This window comes from Cetorhinus maximus, chromosome 18, assembly GCF_964194155.1.
Source record: "Cetorhinus maximus chromosome 18, sCetMax3.hap1.1, whole genome shotgun sequence".
Classification (NCBI taxonomy): domain Eukaryota; kingdom Metazoa; phylum Chordata; class Chondrichthyes; order Lamniformes; family Cetorhinidae; genus Cetorhinus; species Cetorhinus maximus.
The window spans coordinates 1754386-1776294 of record NC_135896.1 but is presented as its reverse complement, the minus strand read 5'-3'; the positions used below and the strand labels follow the sequence as shown (position 1 = coordinate 1776294).

At 43.4% G+C, this 21909-nt stretch overlaps 2 protein-coding genes across 4 annotated transcripts in view; one reads left to right on the top strand and one right to left on the bottom strand.

Moving 5' to 3' along the window:
• The window catches only part of vash1 (vasohibin 1), a 57252-nt gene extending 55641 nt beyond the window's left edge, over positions 1–1611 (bottom strand). Inside the window, exon 1 of one of the 3 annotated variants that reach the window (XR_013579421.1) lies at positions 1524–1597. Coding sequence is in view for 1 of the 3 variants with exons in the window: in XM_078561967.1 (XP_078418093.1) it covers positions 1102–1374 (273 nt within the window). In the remaining 2 variants the exon portion in view is untranslated. Of the gene's footprint in view, positions 1–1101 lie in introns of all 3 variants that reach the window. The other 2 variants (XR_013579420.1, XM_078561967.1) reach the window with 2 other exon arrangements.
• Positions 1612–2800: 1189 nt separating this feature from the next.
• ttll5 (tubulin tyrosine ligase-like family, member 5) overlaps positions 2801–21909 on the top strand; it is a 375463-nt gene continuing 356354 nt past the window's right edge. Inside the window, exons 1-3 of the mRNA XM_078561984.1 lie at positions 2801–2959; positions 12869–13075; positions 18984–19090. Coding sequence (XP_078418110.1) covers positions 13014–13075; positions 18984–19090 — 169 coding nt within the window. The 5' untranslated portion in view covers positions 2801–2959; positions 12869–13013. The remainder of the gene's footprint in view (positions 2960–12868; positions 13076–18983; positions 19091–21909) is intronic.

Genomic DNA, 21909 nt, shown 5'->3' with positions numbered 1-21909 from the left:
ACCCCCTATATCATGAGGTTTTATTTTCTGCAATAACCTCTGATGTGGCACTTTATCAAATGCCTTCTGGAAATCTAAGGAAACCCAGGACAGAAATGTGGCTACAAATATCAGTGAATAGCATTTACAATAACACCAACAATTTTCAGAACTTACTAATTTTTTTTTTATATACAAAATACCTTGTTCTTTTTAACCTTGTTAACATTTCACTAAACTGCCCAGTTAAAGAGACATTCTAACAATTGCAATGTTAAAGCACCACTGAATTCAACATGAGGCAAGTGGATTTCTTTTGTTACACAGCAAGTATAGTTTGCATTGGGTGTTCCTGTATCGGAGGGTTCCATCTTTCTATATATACTGATTATCATCCACAAAAAAAAACACATTAGCAATTACAGAAAAAAATTGCGTAAAGAACTGCGATTGTTTGTTTTCTGGATTGAACCAGGCCCAACCCAGAAAATAACATCAGACAGGACTATGCAATATCTGGATGGGCACAATAGGGATTTACATTCGCAATTCTGCATGCTTAAAGTTCCCATACATCATTTAGGTAGCATGGGAGTGTGCAATGGGTACCATTTTACCAAAGGATGGGGGGAAACAAACAAAAAGACAACAAAAAAAGGGCGAGGCAAACCAGAATTCTCTCATTGCCCAGAGGAAATGTATAACACATTAGACCGTAAAGAGTACAGGTTACATTGTGTACAGATATTCAACATAATAGTGTCACAAAGCTTCCAATTAAGTTGTGAAGTTTCAAAAGACATATCATTAAAAAACTTCACAACAATTTAAGTAAATCCACCATCACCAAAGCTGGAAAGCCATGTAATTTGAACATTAAAAAAAAATCAACTCGAGAGCTTAAAGCTTTGCTTCAGCCTAAAGCTGCTTAAACCTGAACATAGAACTCCCTGATTTAATGTTCAAATCATCCATCCAAATAATTTGGTTTGGATTGTTCATTGAGTATGCAGATCTAAACCATTACACTGGCCAAACTGATTCACAAAGCCACTGGCAGGTTTAAGCTGTTGAAGGCTATATTAACAGTGCACAATTTCAAAGTTGGAATGAAGAAATCACCTTGGGGAGGTACGGCATTCCTCGAATTCTCTGCACCATCTTCTCTCCTTCAGGGTGGATCTTAGCAACATGTTTCCACATCCTATCCCAGGTAGCCTCATCGACCGGGAGCCCCCCTCGGTTTATGTAGAAAGGAACCCCTTCATCCCGGAATTCCTCATCTCCATCCTCATCCTGGTCCTCTTCTCTCTGGAGATGCTTCTCTACGCTGACAGGTCCCACGCTGGCTGACCTCCTTCTAACAAAGGAAGCATCTCCTCTCCCCCCTGGCATTGCTGATGCTTTTAAATATTAAAAAAAGCCTCTCCTCTTCCCTCACTTACTTGAACAATAAGCTCACAGCACAGATCAACATGATTCAGTGCAATAATAGACTTAATTTGAAAACTGCAAGGAGTGGGGTGTGTTGACAGAAGCCGTGCCCTTTGCAATGCCCCTCCATGCCTGCCCAGTGCCAGTCCTCCCTCACCCTTCGCTCCACTCGCTTTGTATCCACACGGTCACCTCGCTGACGTCATGGCCCCGCCCGCTCGCAGCCTTCCCCAACTCCCATTGGTCAGATTGCCAGGGAGGGAGGGGGGGGGAAGAGGGGAATATAACGCAGGCGCACATCCTCTGAATCCGTCTAAACATTACGTCACCGCGCGCTCCCTTCCCCCTCCTGGTAAATCCGGATCACAGTAATCCAGATACGATTTGGAAAGGTCTGACCCCCTCCCCTTGTAAATCCGGATCAGTAATCCGGATGGGATTTGGAAAGGTCTGACTCCCTCCCCTGGTAAATCCGGATCAGTAATCCGGATGGGATTTGGAAAGGTCTGACCCCCTCCCCTCATAAATCCGGATGGGATTTGGAAAGGTCTGACCCCCTCCCCTCATAAATCCGGATGGGATTTGGAAAGGTCTGACTCCCTCCCCTGGTAAATCCGGATCAGTAATCCGGATGGGATTTGGAAAGGTCTGACTCCCTCCCCTGGTAAATCCGGATCAGTAATCCGGATAGGATTTGGGAAAGTTTGATTCGGCTTCATTCCCGTTAATTAACGGGGCTGGATTGGAGTTGGCGCATGCGCTCTAAGGAACAGGGGAAAATATTTTTAAATCTCAGTCGCTCAGTCAATTCAATCGATTATTAACCACACCTCAATCACTAGTTTGTTTATCGAGTTAACTGGTCTCATCAGCTGCATATTTCTGAATATTATTTCTCTTTCTTTCACCAAGAATCCTTTCCGTTTGAGAACGGTCGAAGCTCACAGTATTGTGGGAAATATAGTTCATCGCTTGACTGAGGTATTTCTGCATCACTCATTTCAGGAATATATTTGTTTCAACCCAGTTACCTGACGATAATAATGATTTTGTTTTATCGCTCGACAAAAATTTCGAACGCTGCAGGTGTTTGACGCACGAACAGCCTACTGGATGGCGCAGGCGCACTCTGGCTATCTGCACCCGGGCCCGGGCTCTGCGCAGGTGCAATATTCCTCTCCGGCTCCGGGTCGAACCCTTGCGCAGACGCACTGCCGCGACCCAGCACCAGGCCCGTTCTTTGCGCAGGCGCACTGTAGCTATTCAGCACCCGGGCGCGTGCTTTGCACAAGTGCGCTGGAGCACCCATCCCTTTGGTACTTTGGGGGCGGTGGGTGAGCCCTGCTTTTAGCGCAGGCGCAGAATGACGGGCTCAGGTTCTTGGCGCAGGCGCGGTGGGTTTGGCGGGCGGGCTGGTTGGTAAGGGAACGGCGCTAAGGCTGTTGCAGTTACCAAGGGAGACGGTGTGAAGCTGTGGAGGGGCAAAGAGTGTCCAGGTGGGAATATCAGGCTGACACCGATAGGAACGAAGGAGACAGCAGCACAGGTAAAGATAATTTCCCCAATCCGGGGGGGCTGCCTGTCACTTTCCATTTGAAAGTGTGACAGGTGAAAGTTAGTCCCAGGCTGGGCGGTTTATATAGGCCCGGGGCCCGGGGAGCGCTCTGTCCCGGTCAGAGGATCACTGTCTCTCATAGATTCCAGCACTGCCTTCTCTACCCCAACTCCGGGCATTGGGAGATTTGTCCTCTAACATTGCTTTATTTGGTACTATTGAAAATTCCTTAAAGGTGCGTTTGATTACAGTTTTTTTATGTGTATATAGGCATACAGACATATACACCTGTGTATGTGTATATATCTATCTATATCCTATATGTGTTTAACGTGTAAGTTAAATTCAAGAAAGCTTCTAGGCCCATTTAATCTCTTACTACCAGAAGAGGATCTTACAGAGATATAAAAGTTACCATAAGGACCAGGAATGGTTGGACCCTGTCATTGCAGGTAGATACAAATGGATACACTCCAGAATCATTTATAGGAGACAGTGGTGGTTTTTTTTTTGAGGAACCACTAAACTGCTCACAGTTCCAGGATCATCCTGGAACCCTCCTGTTTGGGGCATTATTTACAATCAATATTAATAGCTTAGACAAAGCTAAGTGGAAATGTAAACTGTGAGGACACGAGAGGCAGCAAAGAGATTTAGCCAGGCTAAATGAGTGGGCAACAAGATGGCAGATGGATCATAATGTGGGGAAGTGTGAGGCTATTCACTTTGGTTGTGAGAATAGAAAATCAGAATAGCTTAAAGGTGTGAAACCTGAAAATGTTCACATTCAGAGAGCCTTGGGTGTGCTTGTACAAGGAACTCAAAAGTTAGCACGCAGGCACAGCAAGCAGTTAGGAAAGTGAATTGGATGTTGGCCTTTATTACAAGGTGATTGGAGTACAGAAATAAGGAAGTCTTGCTACAATTGGATTTTAGTGAAACCACACCTGGATTAATGTATACAGATTTCCTCTCCATGTTTACCGAAGGATATACTTGCATTAGAGGCAATACAATGAGGGTTCACTAGATAACTAAGATAAAAGCAAAATACTGCGGATGCTGGAAATCTGAAACAAAAACAAAAATAGCTGGAAAAACTCAGGCCTGACAGCATCTGCGGAGAGGAATACAGTTAATGTTTCGAGTCTGTATGACTCTTCTTCATAACAGATGAAGAGTCATACGGACTCGAAACCTTAACTGTATTCCTCTCCGCAGATGCTGTCAGACCTGCTGAGTTTTTCCAGCAATTTTTGTTTTTGTTTCACTAGATAACTTCTTGGTTGAGAGTATTGTACTACTATTATAGGCTAAGTAAATTGGGCCTATATTCTCTGGGATTTGGAAGGATGAGAGATTATCTCTTTTAAACATGCAAGATTCTGATGGGGCTTGACAGTAAATATTGAGAGGTTGTTTTCCCCTGGCTGGATAATCTAGAACACAGTCTCAGGTTAAGGTGCCAATTATTTAAGACTGAGATGAGAAATTTCTTAACTCAGGGTTGTGAATCTTTGGAATTCTCTATACCAGAGGGTTGTAGATGCTCCCTAGACTTGAACTTGCGTCTTTCTTTAGTTTCTCTCCTATCTCCTTTCATGCCCTCTCTGAGCTCATCTTATCCAAGGGACCCACTTCCTGTTCCCTTTGATCCTATTCCTGCTAAACTGCTGACCACCCAACATCATCTCCTGGTTTCCCTGTTAGCTGATCATGTTAATGGTGTTGTCACTCTCTCGCTTAATGATGGAGGAGCCCAGCACATTAGTGCAAAAGATAAGGCTGAAGCATTTGCTACAATCTTCAGCTGGAAATGCCGATGGATGATCCATCTCGGCTTCCTCTGGAGGTCCCAGCATTACAGATGCCAATCTAGAGCCAATTAGATTCACTTGACATGCTATCAAGTGGATACTCCAAAGGCATGGGGCCTGGCAATAGTACTGAAGACTTGTGCTCCAGAACTTGCCGTGCCCCTAGCCAAGCTGTTCCAGTGCAGCTACAACACTGGCACCTACCCGGCTATGTGGAAACTTGCCCAGCTGTGTCCTGTACACAAAAACCAGGACAAATCCAACCCGGCCAATTACAGCCCCTTCAGTCTACTCTCCATTATCAGTAAAGTAATGGAAGGGGTCATCAACAGTGCTATCAAGCAGCACCTGCTTAGCATTAACCTGCTCACTGACGCCCAGTTTGGGTTCCGCCAGGGCCACTCAGCTCCTGACCTCATTACAGCATTGGTTCAAACATGGACAAAAGAGCTGAGCTCCAGAGGTGAGTTGAGAATGACTGCCCTTGACATCAAGGCCTCATTTGACTGAGTGTGGCATCAAGGACCCCGAGCAAAATTGGAGTCAGTGGGAATCGGGGAAAACTCTCCGCTGGTTGGAGTCATACGGAGCACAAAGGATGATGGTTGTGGTTGTAGGAGGTCAGTCATCTCAGCTCCAGGACATCACTGCAGGAGTTCCTCAGGGTAGTGTCCTCTGCCCAACTATCTTCAGCTGCTTCACCAATGACCTTCCATCATAAGGTCAGAAATGGGGATGTTCGCTGATGATTGCACAATGTTCAGCACCATTCATGACTCCTCAGATACTGAAGCAGTCCATGTCCAAATGCAGCAAGACTTGGACAATATCCAGGCTTGGGCTGACAAGTGGCAAGTAATATTGGTGCCACACAAGTATCAGGGAATGACCATTTCCAACAAGATAGAATCCAACCATTGCCCCTTGACCTTCACTGGCATTACCATTACTGAATCTCCGACTATCAACATCCTGGGGGTTACCATTGACCAGAAACTGAACTGGACTAGCCATATAAATACTGTGGCTACAAGAGCAGGCTAGAAATTGTGCTACGAGTAACTCACCTCCTGACTCCCCAAAGCCTGTCCACCATTGACAAGGCACAAGTCAGGAGTGTGATGGAATACTCCCCACTTGCCTGGATGAGTGCAGCTCCCACAACACTCAAGAAGCTTGACACCGTCCCGGACAAAGCAGCCCGCTTGATTGGTACCACATCCATAAACATTCACTCCCTCCACCACCGACCTGCAGTAGCAGCAGTAGGTACCATCTACAAGATGCACTGCAGGGATTCACCAAGGCTCCTGAGACAGCAACTTCCAAACTCTCAACACTACCATCTGAGAAGGACAAGCGCATCAGATAGATGGGAACACCACCACCTGGAAGATCCCCTCCAAGCCACTCATCATCCTGACTTGGAAATATATCGCTGTTCCTTCACTATCACTGGGTCAAAACCCTGGAACTCCCTCCCTAACAGCACTGTGGGTGTACCTACACCACATGGACTGCAGCGGTTCAAGAAGGCAGCTCACCACCACCTTCTCAAGAGCAACTAGGGATGGACAATAAATGCTGGCCCAGCCAGCGAAGCCCACACCCCATGAATGAATAAAAAAAAACAACTCTTGACCGCACTGTCACAAGAAATAGGAGCAGGAGGAAACCACACGGTGCGTCAAGCCTGCTCCACCATTCAATGTGTTCAGGGCTTAATTTGGGCTTCAACTCCACTTTCCTGCCCGCTCCCCATATCCCTTGATTACCTGAGAGACCAAAAACCTGTCTATCCCAGCCTTAAATGTATTCAATGATGGAGCATCCACAAACCTCTGAGGTAGAGAATTCCAAAGAGTCACATCCCTTTGAATGAAGTAATTTCTCCTCATCTCTGCCCTAAACAATTGACCTGAGATTGTGCTTCCATTTTTTAGACTCCCCAACTGTCAGAAACAATCTCTGTGTCTACCCTATCGAGCTCCTTCAGAATCTTGTATGTTTCAATGAGATCACCTCTTGTTCACCTAAACTCCAGAGAATAGAAGCCCAATTTGCTTATCCTCTCATCATTGGACAACCCCCTCATCCTGGGAACCTATCTAGTGATCCTTTGCTGTGCCGCCTCCAATGCTAGCATACCCTTTCTTAAAAGTGGAGACCAAAACTGCACACAGTATTCCAGCACTAGTTCCCTGTACAATTGTAACATACTTCTTTATTCTTGTCCTCCAATCCCCTTGCAATAAAGGCCAACTTGCCATTTGCCTTCCTATTTGCTTGTTGCAGCTGAATGCTAACTTGCTGCATTCCTTGTATGAACACACCCAAGTCCATTTGAACATCAACATTTACAAATTTCACACCTTTTTAAAAAAAAAATTCTGCTCTCCTATTCTTACAATCAAAGCGAATAATTTACACTTCCCCACATTATACTCCATCTGTCATCTTGTTGCCCACACACCTAACCTGTCTATATCTCTTTGCAGCCTCTGTGTCCTCCCCACAGCTTACCTTCCCACTTAGCTTGGTATCATCAGCAAACTCAGATGAAGAGATGGCGAATAATGTATCTAAATCATTAATATAGATTGTAAATAGCTGAGGCCTCAGCACTGATCCTTGCAGCACTCCATAATTCACTGCCTGCCAACTTGAAAAAGCCCTGTTTATGTTCTCGTAAACTAACCTCCCATCCCCAAGCTCCCTTTCCTCTCCAAAGTCCTTGATTGTGTTGTTGCTTCTGCCCATCTTTCCTGGAACTCACTCCAATTGTTTGAATTCCTGGGGTTTGCCCCTGTCACAGAACCGTAACAGCTCTTATCAAAGGCGCAAATGACACCCTATGTAATTGTGACAAAATACCCCCCCTCATCCTTGTCCACCTGTCTGCAGACTTTTGACATGGTTGATCACACCATCCTCCTCCAACAACTCTATACTGTCGTCCAGCTGGATGGGACTGCACTCCTCTGGTTCCATTCTTATATATTTAATTGAGTCCAGAGTATTACTTGCAATGGCTTCTTTTCCCGCTCCCGCAATGTTATCTCTGGTGTCCCCCAATGGTCTATCCTTGGTCCCCTCCTATTTCTCATCTGCGCCTCACTGGCATCATCCAAAGGCACAGCGTTCGTTGTCACATGTACGCTGACGACACCCAGCTCTACCTCACTACCCCCTCTCTCAACTCCTCCACTGTTGCTAAATTATCAGACTGCTTATCCGACATCCAGTACTGGATGAGGAGAAATTTTCTTCAATTAAATATTGGGAAGACTGAAGCCATTGTTTTCAGTCCCTGCTACAAAATCCATTCTCTAGCCAATGACTCCATCCCTCTCCCTATGACTAAACCAGTCTGTTCACAACTTTAATGTCACATTTATTCGAGATGAGTTTCCAACCACACATTCATGTCATCACTGAGACTGCCTATTTCCTCTGGAACATCATCCTGACTCAGCTCAACTGCTGCTGAAATCCTCATTCATGCCTTTGTTACCTCGAGACCCAACTATTCCAATGAACTGCTGGATGGTCTCCCACATTCTATCCGATGTAAACATGAGGTCATCCAAAACTCTGCTGCCCTTGTCTTAACTCCCACCAAGTCCCTTTCCCCTATCACCCCTGTGTTCACTGTGTTCATTGGCTCCCAGTCAAGCAACATCTTGATTTTAAAATTCTCATCCTTGTTTCAAATCTCTCCATGACCTTGCCCCTTCTGATATCTTGAATCTCCTCCTGTCTCACAACCGTACAAAATCTCTGCAGTCCTTTAATTCTGGTTTTATCAGCCTGAAATGGGTTCTATGCCAAAAGATAATGGGAGAGGTGACTAAAAGCTTAGTCAAAGAGATGGGTTTTAAATTGGGTCTTGAAGGTGGAAAAGTAGAATAGTTTAGGGAAGGAATTCTAGAGCATGTGGGCAAGGTGGTCGAAGGTATATTTGTTGATGGTGGAATGAAGGAGGGAGGTGCACAGGAGGCCAGGCAGGCTTTGAACTCAGGTTCCACAAGAAATAGGAACAGGAGGAGACCACATGGCCCGTTGAGCCTGCTCTGCCATTCAGTACGATCACGGTTGATCTTGGGCTTCAACTCCACTTCCCTGCCTGCTCCCCATATCCTTCAATTCCCTGAGAGACCAAAAAATCTGTCCGTCCCTGCCTTAAAATGTATTCAATGATGGAGCATCCATAGCCCTCTGGAAATGAAAAACTTGAGTTTCACCGATTGCACCATCTGCCTCCCCTTTTGAGTATTTGAGGGATTTTAAATTCAGCCAGTGCCCCAAACAAATGCCATTCATTATACAAATCAATACTTCCTGTCAAGTCGTGTGAGCGGCGTTTGTTTGGCTTTGCATCATTGTTAAAATAAGAATGCGTAACTGAAAAATCAAATCAATAAATGCACCATTCATATAAAACACGGTGCAGAAGACTTACAATAATCTTTGACATAATGTAAGACTTTCAGGAAGTAGGATTTTCCTTGTTCATAAATGAATGATTGGAATTGATAGGATTGGTCAAATCTGCTACTTGTGCTTGGAAATCTCACTACTGAAGGTGCCAAGATGGCTTGCACTGGGTGAATTGACCTCCACTGTCTGAAATCTCATCTCCAGTGTGTGCTATCTCCTGATTTTTTACAATTGCACTTGGCACCTCTGGCTTATGAAAGGAAGAAGTCAACCAGGCTTTTCATTCCTGTTAAGCAGTTACCCCCTACTGTAAAGTGCAAGTGTGGGTGTCTGGTGAAAATAGCATTGACTTTGGTGCCCTCTATGGTCGAATTGCCACCTGATGCTCACTGCTTTTGAAATTTTACAGACTAATACTGGTGGTACTGTACCCCAGAAAGAATTAATACTTTAAGGAGAGGGAGTTAAACACAATTATTTGCCTTCACTGTCCTTGCTGCTGATGACTCTGAATGATAGAATGTGACAATGTGTATAGTTTAAGGAATGAAATATGAATCAGACAACCAGTGAGTTGACCTGTTTTCCGAATGACTGCTATGGGCTGGGGGATAGGGCTGACTGAATTGCTCTGGGAATGATATAGACTCGGCCGAATGGCCACCTTGTATGCTGTTATGACTCTGACTACAGGTTACTCAGTGAGGTGCTTAGATAACTGTCACAATGCGTGTTCCATTACCAGACGCTACGAAGCAATGGTTGGGACCACCCTGTTAGATGCCTATTGCTTCACCCCTTCCATTTGTACTTTAGCACAATAGTTTTCCGATCTACCTTGCCCACAGCCTCAATATCAGGTGAACAAATCTGTGTCTGCATGATGCCCCTGAGTATATTTGTGCAGAATGCTTGCATGAAAGAGCATGTAGACATTTTTAAAAAAAAGTTTTTTTTTGCTCTTCCAAAGCCTCCTGTTTTTTTTCTCTCTAACTCTCCATTATGTTGAGATTAATACTCATTGCAACATTAACTCTTGAACTCCTTTTCCAGTATATCAGAGTTCTTTAGTTTTAACTTGCTAGGTTGTGGGCTACGCTGACAGGTCTGGTAGCAACTATGGAGGGAGAAGCAGAGTTAACATTTCAGGCTGTGACCTTTTATCAGAACAGTTCTCAAACCGGGGTCCGTGGATCCCTGGGGCTCCGTAGAGACCTTCCAGTGTTCCTTTGATGCAGAATCGGTCTGTGGGTGGCAACATGGCCGATCTCACTGGGCACCATGCTCAAGAGTAAACGAGTGAGCGGCAGTCAGAGGTATGACCTGCTTCCTCTGTGTTTCTGCTCTTCCCATGTTCCTGTACATTCGGAACTTCTGCTTTCCTTCCTGCACAGCAAGGCTAAGAGTTTCACGAAAGTTTCTCACAAAGGGCAGTTTGATTAAATCTTTAGTGCATGCAGGCCAGTGGAGTTTGGAATCTTTTTCCAGCTGGCATCACACTTGGCATAGCTGATATTTTACTCTTGCCAGCCTGTCACATTTAACGGTATTCAGACAGTTCTGAATAGATATCACAGATACAAATCAGTCGATATTCGCAATGTACTTCTGATATCTCATTGTTCAATACACTTACCTTTTGCTTACTGATTATCCAGCTTTGCCCTCTGATGCTCTGTAACCAAGACTATATGAAACGGTGTTTCAAGTGGATCAAATTGCAGCCCCTGAAGTTTGATCTGCACTAATTCCCGTGGCTGTTACACTCAGACTTGCATTATTCTATTTACACTGGAGAATGGACATCACTGGCTTTACTGAGCACACAACATGATTTGTTTTTTTTTAAATATTTCCTCCTCTATTTGATCTATTACTCTTGTTAATAGCTTAACTCAAACTTGGGGAATACAATGATCGTTAGCTGTTGTGTTTTTACCTATAAATTTATAATGAGGGATAACAATGGTTGTGCAAGTTCCTATTCTTTCTGGCACTTAAATAGTGTATAGAGATAACTATAGTTGTCAGCCATTTAGTCAGCCACTTATCTGTTCAGTTAAAATTTTCATTGCTTTGATTCACAGATTTACTCCATCATAGGCTCACCCATTTCACTGTATGGTTAGCATGTCTGCATGCCCTTTCCCTGAGTCATGTTGTGTTTTTAAGTTGTTATGATTTCCCTTTTACAGCTCTGCTCTGCTTCACCAGCCTCAGCTCCCTTCTGACTAGCTTGTTCTGCTTTCTATATCTGCACTGCAATTTTATTTTGTTTGAATCTGCAGCATGAAGTAGAAGTGTTTTATTGTTGCAAATGCACTATTCTCTCCCACACCCCCTTTAAGATTCTGGTGCAGAATTTTATTTTAATGTTAGTGACAATGCCTTGACTTCACCTTGTCTGACACTCCCACCAGTAATGCCAAAGTACCATTTGTTCATTGCTTTTTTTTAGAATTCATAGAATTGGACAGCATCGAAGGAGGGTATTTAGTCCATTATGTCTGTGCTGGCTAATTGAAAGAGCTATACAATTAGTCCCACTCCCTTTACTTTTTCTCTTTAGCCTAGTTCTTAGAGGACTAGAATTCAAGGGTTAGAAGTCATGCGTCAGCTATAGAAAACCCTGGTTAGACCACACCTGATGTACTGTGAGCAGTGGTTTTTTTAAAAATATTTATTCAAGAGATGAGAATGTTGCTGGCTAGGCCAGCAATTGTTACCCATCACTAATTGCCCTTGAGAAAGTGGTGGGGAGTTGCCTATTTAAACAGCTGCAGTCCCTATTTCTGGGCACACCCACAGTGCACTATTTTAGAAAAGGGCAAGGGAGTCATATCCTGTGTCCTGAGGCCACTACTTATCCCTCAATCAACATCACAAAAACAGATGATCTGGTCATTATCACATTGCTGTTTGTGGGAGTTTGCTGTGTGCATATTGGCTGCCATGTTTCTTACATTGCAACAGTGACTGCACTCCAAAAGTACTTCATTGGCTGTGAAGTACTTTGGGATGACCAGTGGTTGTGAAAGGCGCTATAGAACTGCAAATCTTTTTTTTCTTTTAATCATTGAAGACTTTACCATGATAGTCGCAGCAGTTTGATTAGTTATTTGGCATAGTAACATATCGATAATGTGTACCTTTGGGATTGTCCTCGCATCATAAACCAAATTGGGGTCTATAAATTATTAATTTCTAGACTTTCCAACCTGTTACCTTTCTTTACTCATTTGAGCTGTGTAATTAAAAAAAATCTAGTACAGCAATTATTGCAGAGATTTTAAGCCATGCTATAAAATTGTAACTCAAAGGAGGGCTAGGGGAGGTCCTTATTATATAGAACTCCACTCTGCCTTGTAAAATCGTGGAATCATAGAATGATTATTGCACAGGAGGAGGCCATTTTGCCCATTGTGTCCATTGCCAGATCCCTCTAAGTGCAACTCGGTTCCACTCCTGTCTTTTCCCCATAGCCCTACAATTTTATTCACAGATTAATGTTTGTAGTGGAAACCATCAACATAACTGGTAGGGTCAGGCAGGAGGAATAATTATTATAGAAGACAAGATTGGACATGCTTCAAAAAGCCCCAATTGCCTAATATTCTGACCGGTATCTTTTTTGTTTTCCCAGTGAAGATGGTTGAATGGATTACCTGGTGCGGAATGGCCTGAAGTGGAGCACAATGGATATGTTGGGTCTGCCAGGAAGGTGACACCTTCAGTAGCCCAAGTGCATCACCTGAAGCTGTTTGGCCTTGCGCTGGAGCCAGGTGGGAATGCCTGCCATAAGTCACGTGCCAGAGGATTCCTCTACTACATCCGATGAGGAGGAGCATGAGTAAGTGAGATCCATAATGGAAGTGTTTAAGTCTCCCCATGACCTTGCCCCTCTCTGTGTAGCCTCCTTCTGCCCTACACTTTTCCCATCTCTTACACTCTCTGTTCCTTTGACTCCAGCCTCATGCACCCTTCCTGTTACAGGTGGTGATGGTGCCATCAGCCCTCGTTCTCTAGAATTGCACAGAGTAAGGCTCTCTAATTTCAGGCAGGTTTAACCCCAATTTTGACAAGCCACCTGCTGTTGCACCAGCATGGCTTTCCCATTTCTTCCATCGGTTCCGGAGAAATTCTTGTATTTGTATTACATCCATATAGGATGTACTACCTCTTTTCAATGCTGAAAAACCTGAATGAATGGAATTCTGTTAGGTTCCTGTTAATATATCCTGACAAAGTTAGTGTGTGTGGCATCGACAGCATGACGCACCCTATTGATATACGATCAATGCAGCACTCCTGTAGATCATTTTTACATCTTGTTCATCGCTGCACATTTTAAGAATTCTGCCCCAAAGATGGAATTGCAGAATGGTTTCCGAAGAGATAGCATTGCTAGGAATCCTGCAGTGAGTAACTCGCCTCCTGACTCCCCAAAGCCTGTCCACCATCTACAAGGCACAAGTCAGGAGTGTGATGGAATATGCCGCAATTGCCTGGATGAATGCAGCTCCCACAACATCAGGAAGCTTGACACCATCCAGGACAAAGCAGCCCCGCTTGATTGGCACCACATCCACAAACATTCTCTGCCTCCACCACCGACGCACAGTAGCAGCGGTGTGTACCGTCTACAAGGTGCACTGCAGGAATTCACCAAGGCTCCTTAGGCAGCACCTTCCAAACCCTTGACTGCTACCATCTAGAAGGACAAGGGCAGCAGATAGATGGGAACGGTCAATGACCATCTCCAACATGAGAGAATGTAACCACCGCCCCTTGACGTTCAATGGCATTACCATCACTGAATCCTCCACTATCTGAAAGTTCCCCTCCAAGCCACTTACCATCCTGACTTGGAAATATATCACCATTCCTTCACTGTCGCCGGGTCCCTTCCTAACAGCACTGTGGGTGTACCTACACCACATGGACTGCAGCAGTTCAAGAAGGCAGCTCACCATCCCTTCTCAAGGGCAACTAGGGATGGGCAATAAATGCTGGTACAGCCAGCGAGGCCCACATTCCGTGAATGAAATTTAAAAAAAGATGCATAGAACAGAAGAGAAGCAAGCCTGCTATTTTACCTCATGGTCTATGTGGCTACCAACGACATAGGAAGGATAAGGGTTGAGGCCCTGTAGTCAGAAAGGGGAAGGTTTAAAAAAAAATCATGCACTAGCAAGTACAGGTATGGTAGGATAAGACCAGGTACCATATGGCTGGAAAAACGTTGCAATAGGGAGGGCTTTAGATTTCTAAGGCGTTGAGATCAGTTCTACAGCAGCAGGGACCTGCTCAAGAGGGATGGGTTGCACCTCAGCACAGCTTGGGAGGGTAACTGGTGCTGTGGGGGAGAGTCTAAAATAACTTAGCAGGCAGATGAGCACCAGATTGAAATATTAGGGAGGAGAAACAAGGTGAACAGAGACTGGAGAGGCTGGGATTATACTCCTTAGAGCAGAGGAAGTTAAGTGGAGATTTAATAGAAGCATCAAAATCACAAAGGGCTTTGAGAATAAATTAGGAGAAGATTTTGAGTGACAGAAGGGTTGGTAAGCAGAGGACACAGATTTAAGGTGATTGGCAAAGGAACCAAAGGTGACATGAGGAACCGTATTTTATAGAGTGAGTTGTTGTGGTCTGGAATGCACTGCCTGAAAAAGTGGTGGAAGCAGATTCTGTTGCAACTTTTAAATGGAAATGGGATATATACTTGGAGAGGAAAAGTTTGTGGAGTTATGGGAGAGAGAGAGGCATTGGATTAATTGGATAACTTTTCCAAAGGGCTGGCACAGGCATGCTGGCCTTTATGGCTCATTCTATGGTTGTGGGATTTTTATTTTGAATCCAGTTGTTTAATGTCTCCTATAGAGTTTTGAATGTTTTGTGTGACATAAGCCTTCCCTGTCTTTTCTATACTCTGATAAAGACAGTACAGTATTCAGGTTTAATCTAAAGTACAGCTGTGCAGAGTCAGCAATAAGAGCTGGAGGTGCACCAGCTGGCTGGACTGAGTGCCGAGAATAGAACTGGATTTGTGTTTGTGTCACACTGCTCTCAACCCCTTTGCAGCTTCAAATGTCCTTTTGGAGAAGGAAGAACAAGTTGCATTGAGCAATCCCCTATGGTAGAGAATGGACCCTTCCTACTGTGATCAGTTTATACGCCAAAGGATAGAGATTGCTTTATTTCACATGTCTTTGCTCTCCCCTGGTGTTTGCCTGGTAAAACACTAAGCCATGCACTCTAGAAGAAATAAACTTTGATTTCCCGTTTGTGCTTAGTTAGCTGATTTCAGCCAGGAGAGCCATACAGGTGGCTTCTGCTCCTGGGTTGTGAGGGAAGCTGCCAGTTGGGGCTCCTACTCTTGATCGCTAGCTAGGGGTGCATGTGAGCCACCTACTCCGGGTGAAAACAGATTGGACTCATCTTTTCTATTGCCCCTGCACCCACCCCCCACAGGACCCTACCCCTGTATGGATGTTTAGGAGAATTGAGCCGTGGATTAGGGAAAAGCAAACACTGGAGAGTTTTGGACAAACAGTATTTTGTGATAGTTTCTGTGCTTCGATATTTTAATTTATAATTATAGAAGAGACGGTGACAGAGTGATAATGTCGCTGGTCCAGTGATCCAGAGGCCCAGGCTAACACTGATTCAAATCCCACCACGGCAGCTGGTAGAATTTAAATTTAATTAATAAAATTTGGAATATAAAGCTAGCCTTAGTGACAGTGACCATGAAACTATCATCAATTGTTATAAATCCCATTTGGTTCACTCATGTCCTTTAGGGAATGAAATCTGCCTTCCTTACCCAGTCTGGCCTACATATGTCTTCAGACCCATAGACATGTGGCTCATAAATGGCCTCTGAAAAGCCACTCAGTTCAAGGGCAATTAAGGATGGGCAACAAATGCTGGCCTTGCCAGTGACACCCATATCACATGAAAGAGATGTCATTTAGCCCATTTTAATTTGCCTACCCTCTCCCTACTGCAACATCCCATTGCTTGTTAAATGATTCTCGAGTTTCTCCTGCATTACCCCATCTGGGGTCCTTGAAGCCTTGCCCAACATACATTTATTGATCAATTTCTACTAACCTTTGTGTGGGGGTAAAATGATTGTGATTTTGGTCCTGATTGGTCCAGTTCTAATTTGAAGCTTATGCTCCTCTGTTTTTTGATTATCCAGGCAGAAGAAATAGCTTTTCTGTATCCACCCTATCAAACCCTTTTATCATTTCAACTCATAGATCAAACCATCACTGAACCTCCTTATTCAAGGGAATGTGTGGCAAGTTTATGCAACATATCTTCATCATTGAACCCTTTAAGCCCTGGTATCATTCAGTGAATCTGCCCTACCACCCCCTCTAAGGCTAATGTATCTTTCTGGAGGTTTGATGCCCAATTGTAGTGCACAGGATGGAGTCTGACCAAGGCTAAGTTTAACTAAGGCACCACTTCCTCGTGAATTTCAGCTCCCATAAGATAAAAGTCAATATTCCATTACCTTTTAATTACTTTTTAGACCTGTGTACTCACTTGTAGTGATTTATGTATGCGGATTGTCAATCTCCTAGTTCTTCCACAGGTAACACAAAAAGGAGAGTTCCGAAAAATCATCCACTGGCATGTAAATATTAAGAGTGGGGTGGGTCCTATTAGGGACCAAGAGTGTGATATACGCCTAGGTGCCAGGCAAGGCTGGAATGTTTGATTAGTGCTTTGTGCCGGCTTTCACTAAGGAAGAGGATGCAGACAAAAAAATCTGTAGAAGTGGAGGTGGTCGAGGTAATGGATGGGGGGAAGTGGCAGGGATATGATAGGCAGGGATGTACTGGAAAGGCTGGATATGCTTGGAATGGATACATTTGGACCAGATGGCTTGCATCTCATTGCTAAAGGAAGTGGGAGTGAAGATAGCGGAAGGGCTTGCCATAATCTTCAAATCTTTCCTAGATATGGAGGAGAAGCAATAGGATTGGAGAGGGGCAAATATGACATCCTTATTCAAGAAAGGATATAGGACATTTCTAGCAACAAGGTGATCAGTTTAACACCAGTAGTGGGTAAGGTTTTAGAAACTATAATCAGGGAAAAAAAATCAACAGACACATGGAGAGGCTTGTGTTAATTAAGGAGAGCCAGCACGGGTTTGTAAAAGGCAGATCATGTTTAACTAATCTAATTGAATTTTTTGATGTAACAGAAGGATGATGAAGGGAATGCAGTGGATGTTGCCTATATGCATTTTAAGAAAGGATTTGATGAAGTGCCACATAAAAGGCCGGTTAACAAAATTGAGATTCGTGGAATAGATGGGTCAGTGTCAGCTTGGATAAAAAAAATTGGCATTCTGATAAGACTTGGATATTGGAATACAGAGTACAATTTCAAAAATTGCTGATGGTACCAAACCTGAATTTGTGGCAAACAGTGAGAATGATACAAATTGACTGGAACAGGATATGGATAGGCTAGTAGAATTGACAGACATCTGGCAGATAGAATTTAATGCTGAGAAGTGTGAGGTGATGCAGAAGGAATAGGAAGAGTTAAGATAGATTTAATGACACACTTCTAAAGAGTGTGCAGGGACAGAGGGACCTGGGTGTGCATAGATCTTTGAAGGTGGTAGGACATAGTGAGAGATTAATTGGCAAAGCATATGGATCTTGGACTTTGTAAATAGAGGCATTGAGTACAAAAGCAGGAAAGATATGCTGAACCTTTATTAAGTTCTGGTTTGGCCACAACAAGAACATTGCAGCCAGTTCTGGTCATCATACGCTAGGAAGAACATTGAGGGTACTTGAGAGATTGCAGAGGAGATTTACCGGAATAGTTATGAGGGATTTTAGCCACAAGGGTTTGGTTGAAGAAGCTGGGTTTGTTCTCCCTTGAGCAAAGAATATTGAGGGGAGATTTGATAGAAGTGTGCAAGATGATGGCAGGTTTGGAATAAGGTAGACAAGGAAAAGCTGTTTTCATGAGCTGATGGGGGGGGGGGTGGTTTTGAGGTGAGGAAGAACTTTATGTAGGAAATGACAGTGCCCTGGCACTCACTGCCTACAAGGGTGGTGGAAATGGAGATGATGAGTAATTTCAAAAGGAAATCGGATACGTGCTTAAGAGAAATAAACTCGCAAGGCTGTGGGGATAGAGCAGCTCTACAGAGAGCAGCAATGAATTGATGGACCGAATAACTTCCTTCTGTGCCGTTATGATTTGATGATTCTAGATCTGAGTGTCTCACTATAAAGAAAGTATTTTGATTTGTCTTGGATGAATTCACATTTCCCCAGACTGAACTCTGTCTGCTACAGCATAGATGTTGCATGAGCATGTGGAAAGAGGAAGTTTCATTATGAGTACTGTTGTTGGAACATGGAATACTTTCCTCACAGAATGTAACTGAAGCAGAGACCGTTATACCTTTTAAGGGGAGACGAGATAAAACGCTTGTAACAGAGCGATATGGTTGTGCAATTAGGTTTACAAGCTGCATGGATTCGAAAGGCGAAATTGTTTCTTCCTGTAAACTCTCTGGTTCTGTGGAAGAACATAAAACGATAGAGAGAAAGAACAGGGGAATTGAAATCCGAATGGAAAGTTCCAGGTGAAGAGGTAACCTGATGGGTTGAATGGCCGCCTTCTGTTTTAATTCTGAGAAGGGGGGATTTTTTATGGAGAGAGTTGTTGCATGATGCGGTTCTAAAATGAGCTTTATGTTGCAGGGATCATCCATGCATTCGGTGGGCAGGCAGCAATCGGATGGTACCTACTTTAGTTTTTTATGCAGACGGCATTGTAACGAAGGATAGCACCTTGCGCTCAGTTGGAGGTATGTATAATTACCGTGAGGACTGATTAACCATTCATCTGTCTGACCAAGGTGGAATTAAAGCAGTGCAGTTAAGTGAGCAAAGTTGTCTTTGCCTGTAGCTGGTACAAGGGTGCTCCAGAAGAAGCTTTGAGGGTGAAGATTCAGTGTTTTCCTCATGTGTTTGTGTGTGTGGAATCCTCTTTATCCATCTGTTTCATAAAGCAAACAGTGAACTGAAGCAATCTAACAACACTTGGTATTGTAAATATTACCACCTTTATCATGATTCTTGATTGATTGTTTAACTTTCATGTGATTCACAGTGTAGATGTCTTGAAAATATTAACATTTCTGAATTTAGTTCTGTTCTACTATCATAAGCTGATAGCTTAACCACAGGACCTTTGGTCTCTGGAACTCTGAAAAAACAGTCCACTTTGATACTTCTCTCTCTGGCTTTCAAAGCCTCCTTAACAGCCAATCTCTTTGACCATGGCTTCGGTTTTCCTGTCCTTCCCTTTAAACCTTTTCATGCCTCCTGTTTTTTTTGTTCCCTCTTTCCTGTTGTATAGGATTCAGAGCCCTGAAGAACACAAGAAACTACACAACAGGGATAGGTCATTCGACTCATCTAGTCCATTCCCTTCGCTATCTATGTAACTACACTATCCTGATCTCTAAGCAGTCCGTTCCAAAATACATGAACAGGATGATTTGAAATGGGAAAAACTTCCAAAATGAGAAAGCAATCCATTGTAAACTGGCTAACAATGCTGTTATATTCAGGAATTGCCTTACAAACATGCAAACATATGTGCAACACATGAATTAGAAATAAGAGTAGGCCATTCGGTCCTCAAGCCTGTTCTGCTCTTCAATAAGATCATGGCTGATCTGATTGTGGCCTCAACTCCACATTCCGCCTACACCTGATATCCTTTGATCCCCTTGTTAGTCAAGAATCTATTTATCTCTGCTTTAAAAATATTCAATGATTGCCTCTCATTCTACTAAACTCCAATGGATATATGCCCTCTCATCCTAGGAACCAGTCGAGTGAACCTTCTCTGGATTGCTTCTAAGGCAATCGTGTCCTTTCTTAAATAAGGAGACCAAAACTGTACACAAATTCTCCAGCTGTGGTCTCACCAATGCCCTGTACAACTGTAGCAAAACATCCCTACTTTGATATTCCATACCTTTTGCAATGAACAGCAACATTCCATTAGCCTTCCTAATCACTCGCTGTACCTGCATACTAACTTTTTGTGATTCGTGTACCAGGACAGATCCCTCTGTACCTCAGAGTTCTGCAACCTCTCTCCATTTAAATAATATGCTGCTTTTCTATTCTTCCTGCCAAGGTGGACAAATTCACATGTTCCCACATTATATTCCATCTGACAATTTTTTTGCCCACTTATTTAACCCATCTATATCCCTTTGCAGATCTCTTATGCCCTCTTGACAACGTACTTTCCTATCTATCTTTGTCTCATCAGCAAGTTTAGCAAATATGCATTCGCCCCCATCATAAAAATCATTGATATAAATTGTGAATAGTTGAGGCCCTAGCATGATCTCTGTGGCACTTCACTAATTACAACTTGTCAACCTGAAAACGACCCATTTACGGAAGCTGCGAACCATCAAAATGCTCTGTTTCCTGTTAGCTAACTTAAACCTCTATCCAGCCTTCTGTTGCAACTGCTGCTGCATGTAGCTATTCATACCAGGAGATCAGCTGTCGTGGTATGCCACGCTTGTCCATCTTGTGCCATCCTCACACATCACTGCAGCTCATCCTGCAACAACTCTATGCCATCCATCATCCACCTACACCTAAGTCGACCCTTCTTTCTGCTGCCCTCCACTTTGCCCTCTAGAAGAGACCTCTGAAGCTTTTCAGCTCTGATCAAATGGCCAAAATACTGACGTTTTCTTGTCTGGATGTCACCTTTTTTAGAGTTCTTTTTGACCTTGTAATTTCAAGCACATCTTCATTTGTCTTATGGTCTGTATATGGGATTTTAAGCATATGTCTTAGCATCCACATTTCAAAGGCCTTCCACAGGTCTTTACTTATTATTCAGGTTTCTGAGGCATACTGGAAAGTGGGTAGAATGTAGCATCCTATGCGCTTTTTTTCCTTGTTAATAGCTTGAATTTTCTTGTTAACACGTCCTTCATCATCACAAAATTACTTCAGGCTATCTCTATACTTCTAACTTCTGCATCACATCTATCATCTTCTGTTACCATTTGTCCTAAATAGACAAACTTATCCACTTTTTCCAGTGTGGCACCATTCACTTCAATCTTCACTCTAGTTTCTTCTAATGTATTCCTTCTGACTACCATTGTTTTTGTCATTTTGATGTTCGTACTCAACCCATTTTCTAAACTTCTAGATTTTACTTGATCTATAATTTTTTTTGTAGGGCATCTTTTCATTCTGCCAGTAGCGCTGTGTCATCAGCATATACAAGTTTGTTTTTGCCTCCGATTCTTCTCCCTGGAAGTGCACCTAATTCTCTGAATATTTGTTCTGTGTACAGATTGAATAATCTTGGTGACAGCACACAGCCTTGCCATACTCCTCCCTTCACTTGAAACATATCTGATTGACCATCTTCTATCCTGATGCTTATTTGGTCCCAATATAGGCTCTGGATAAATCTCATGTGTTTACTGTTAATGTTGCATTTCAGCACCACGTCTATTAGGTTTTGGTGATGAACACCATAGAACAATTTTTCATAGTCTCTGAAGTGTATGTCAATGTCTGATTTACTTTTTATATATTTATCCAATATTCCTTCTCTTGTTCCTACCCC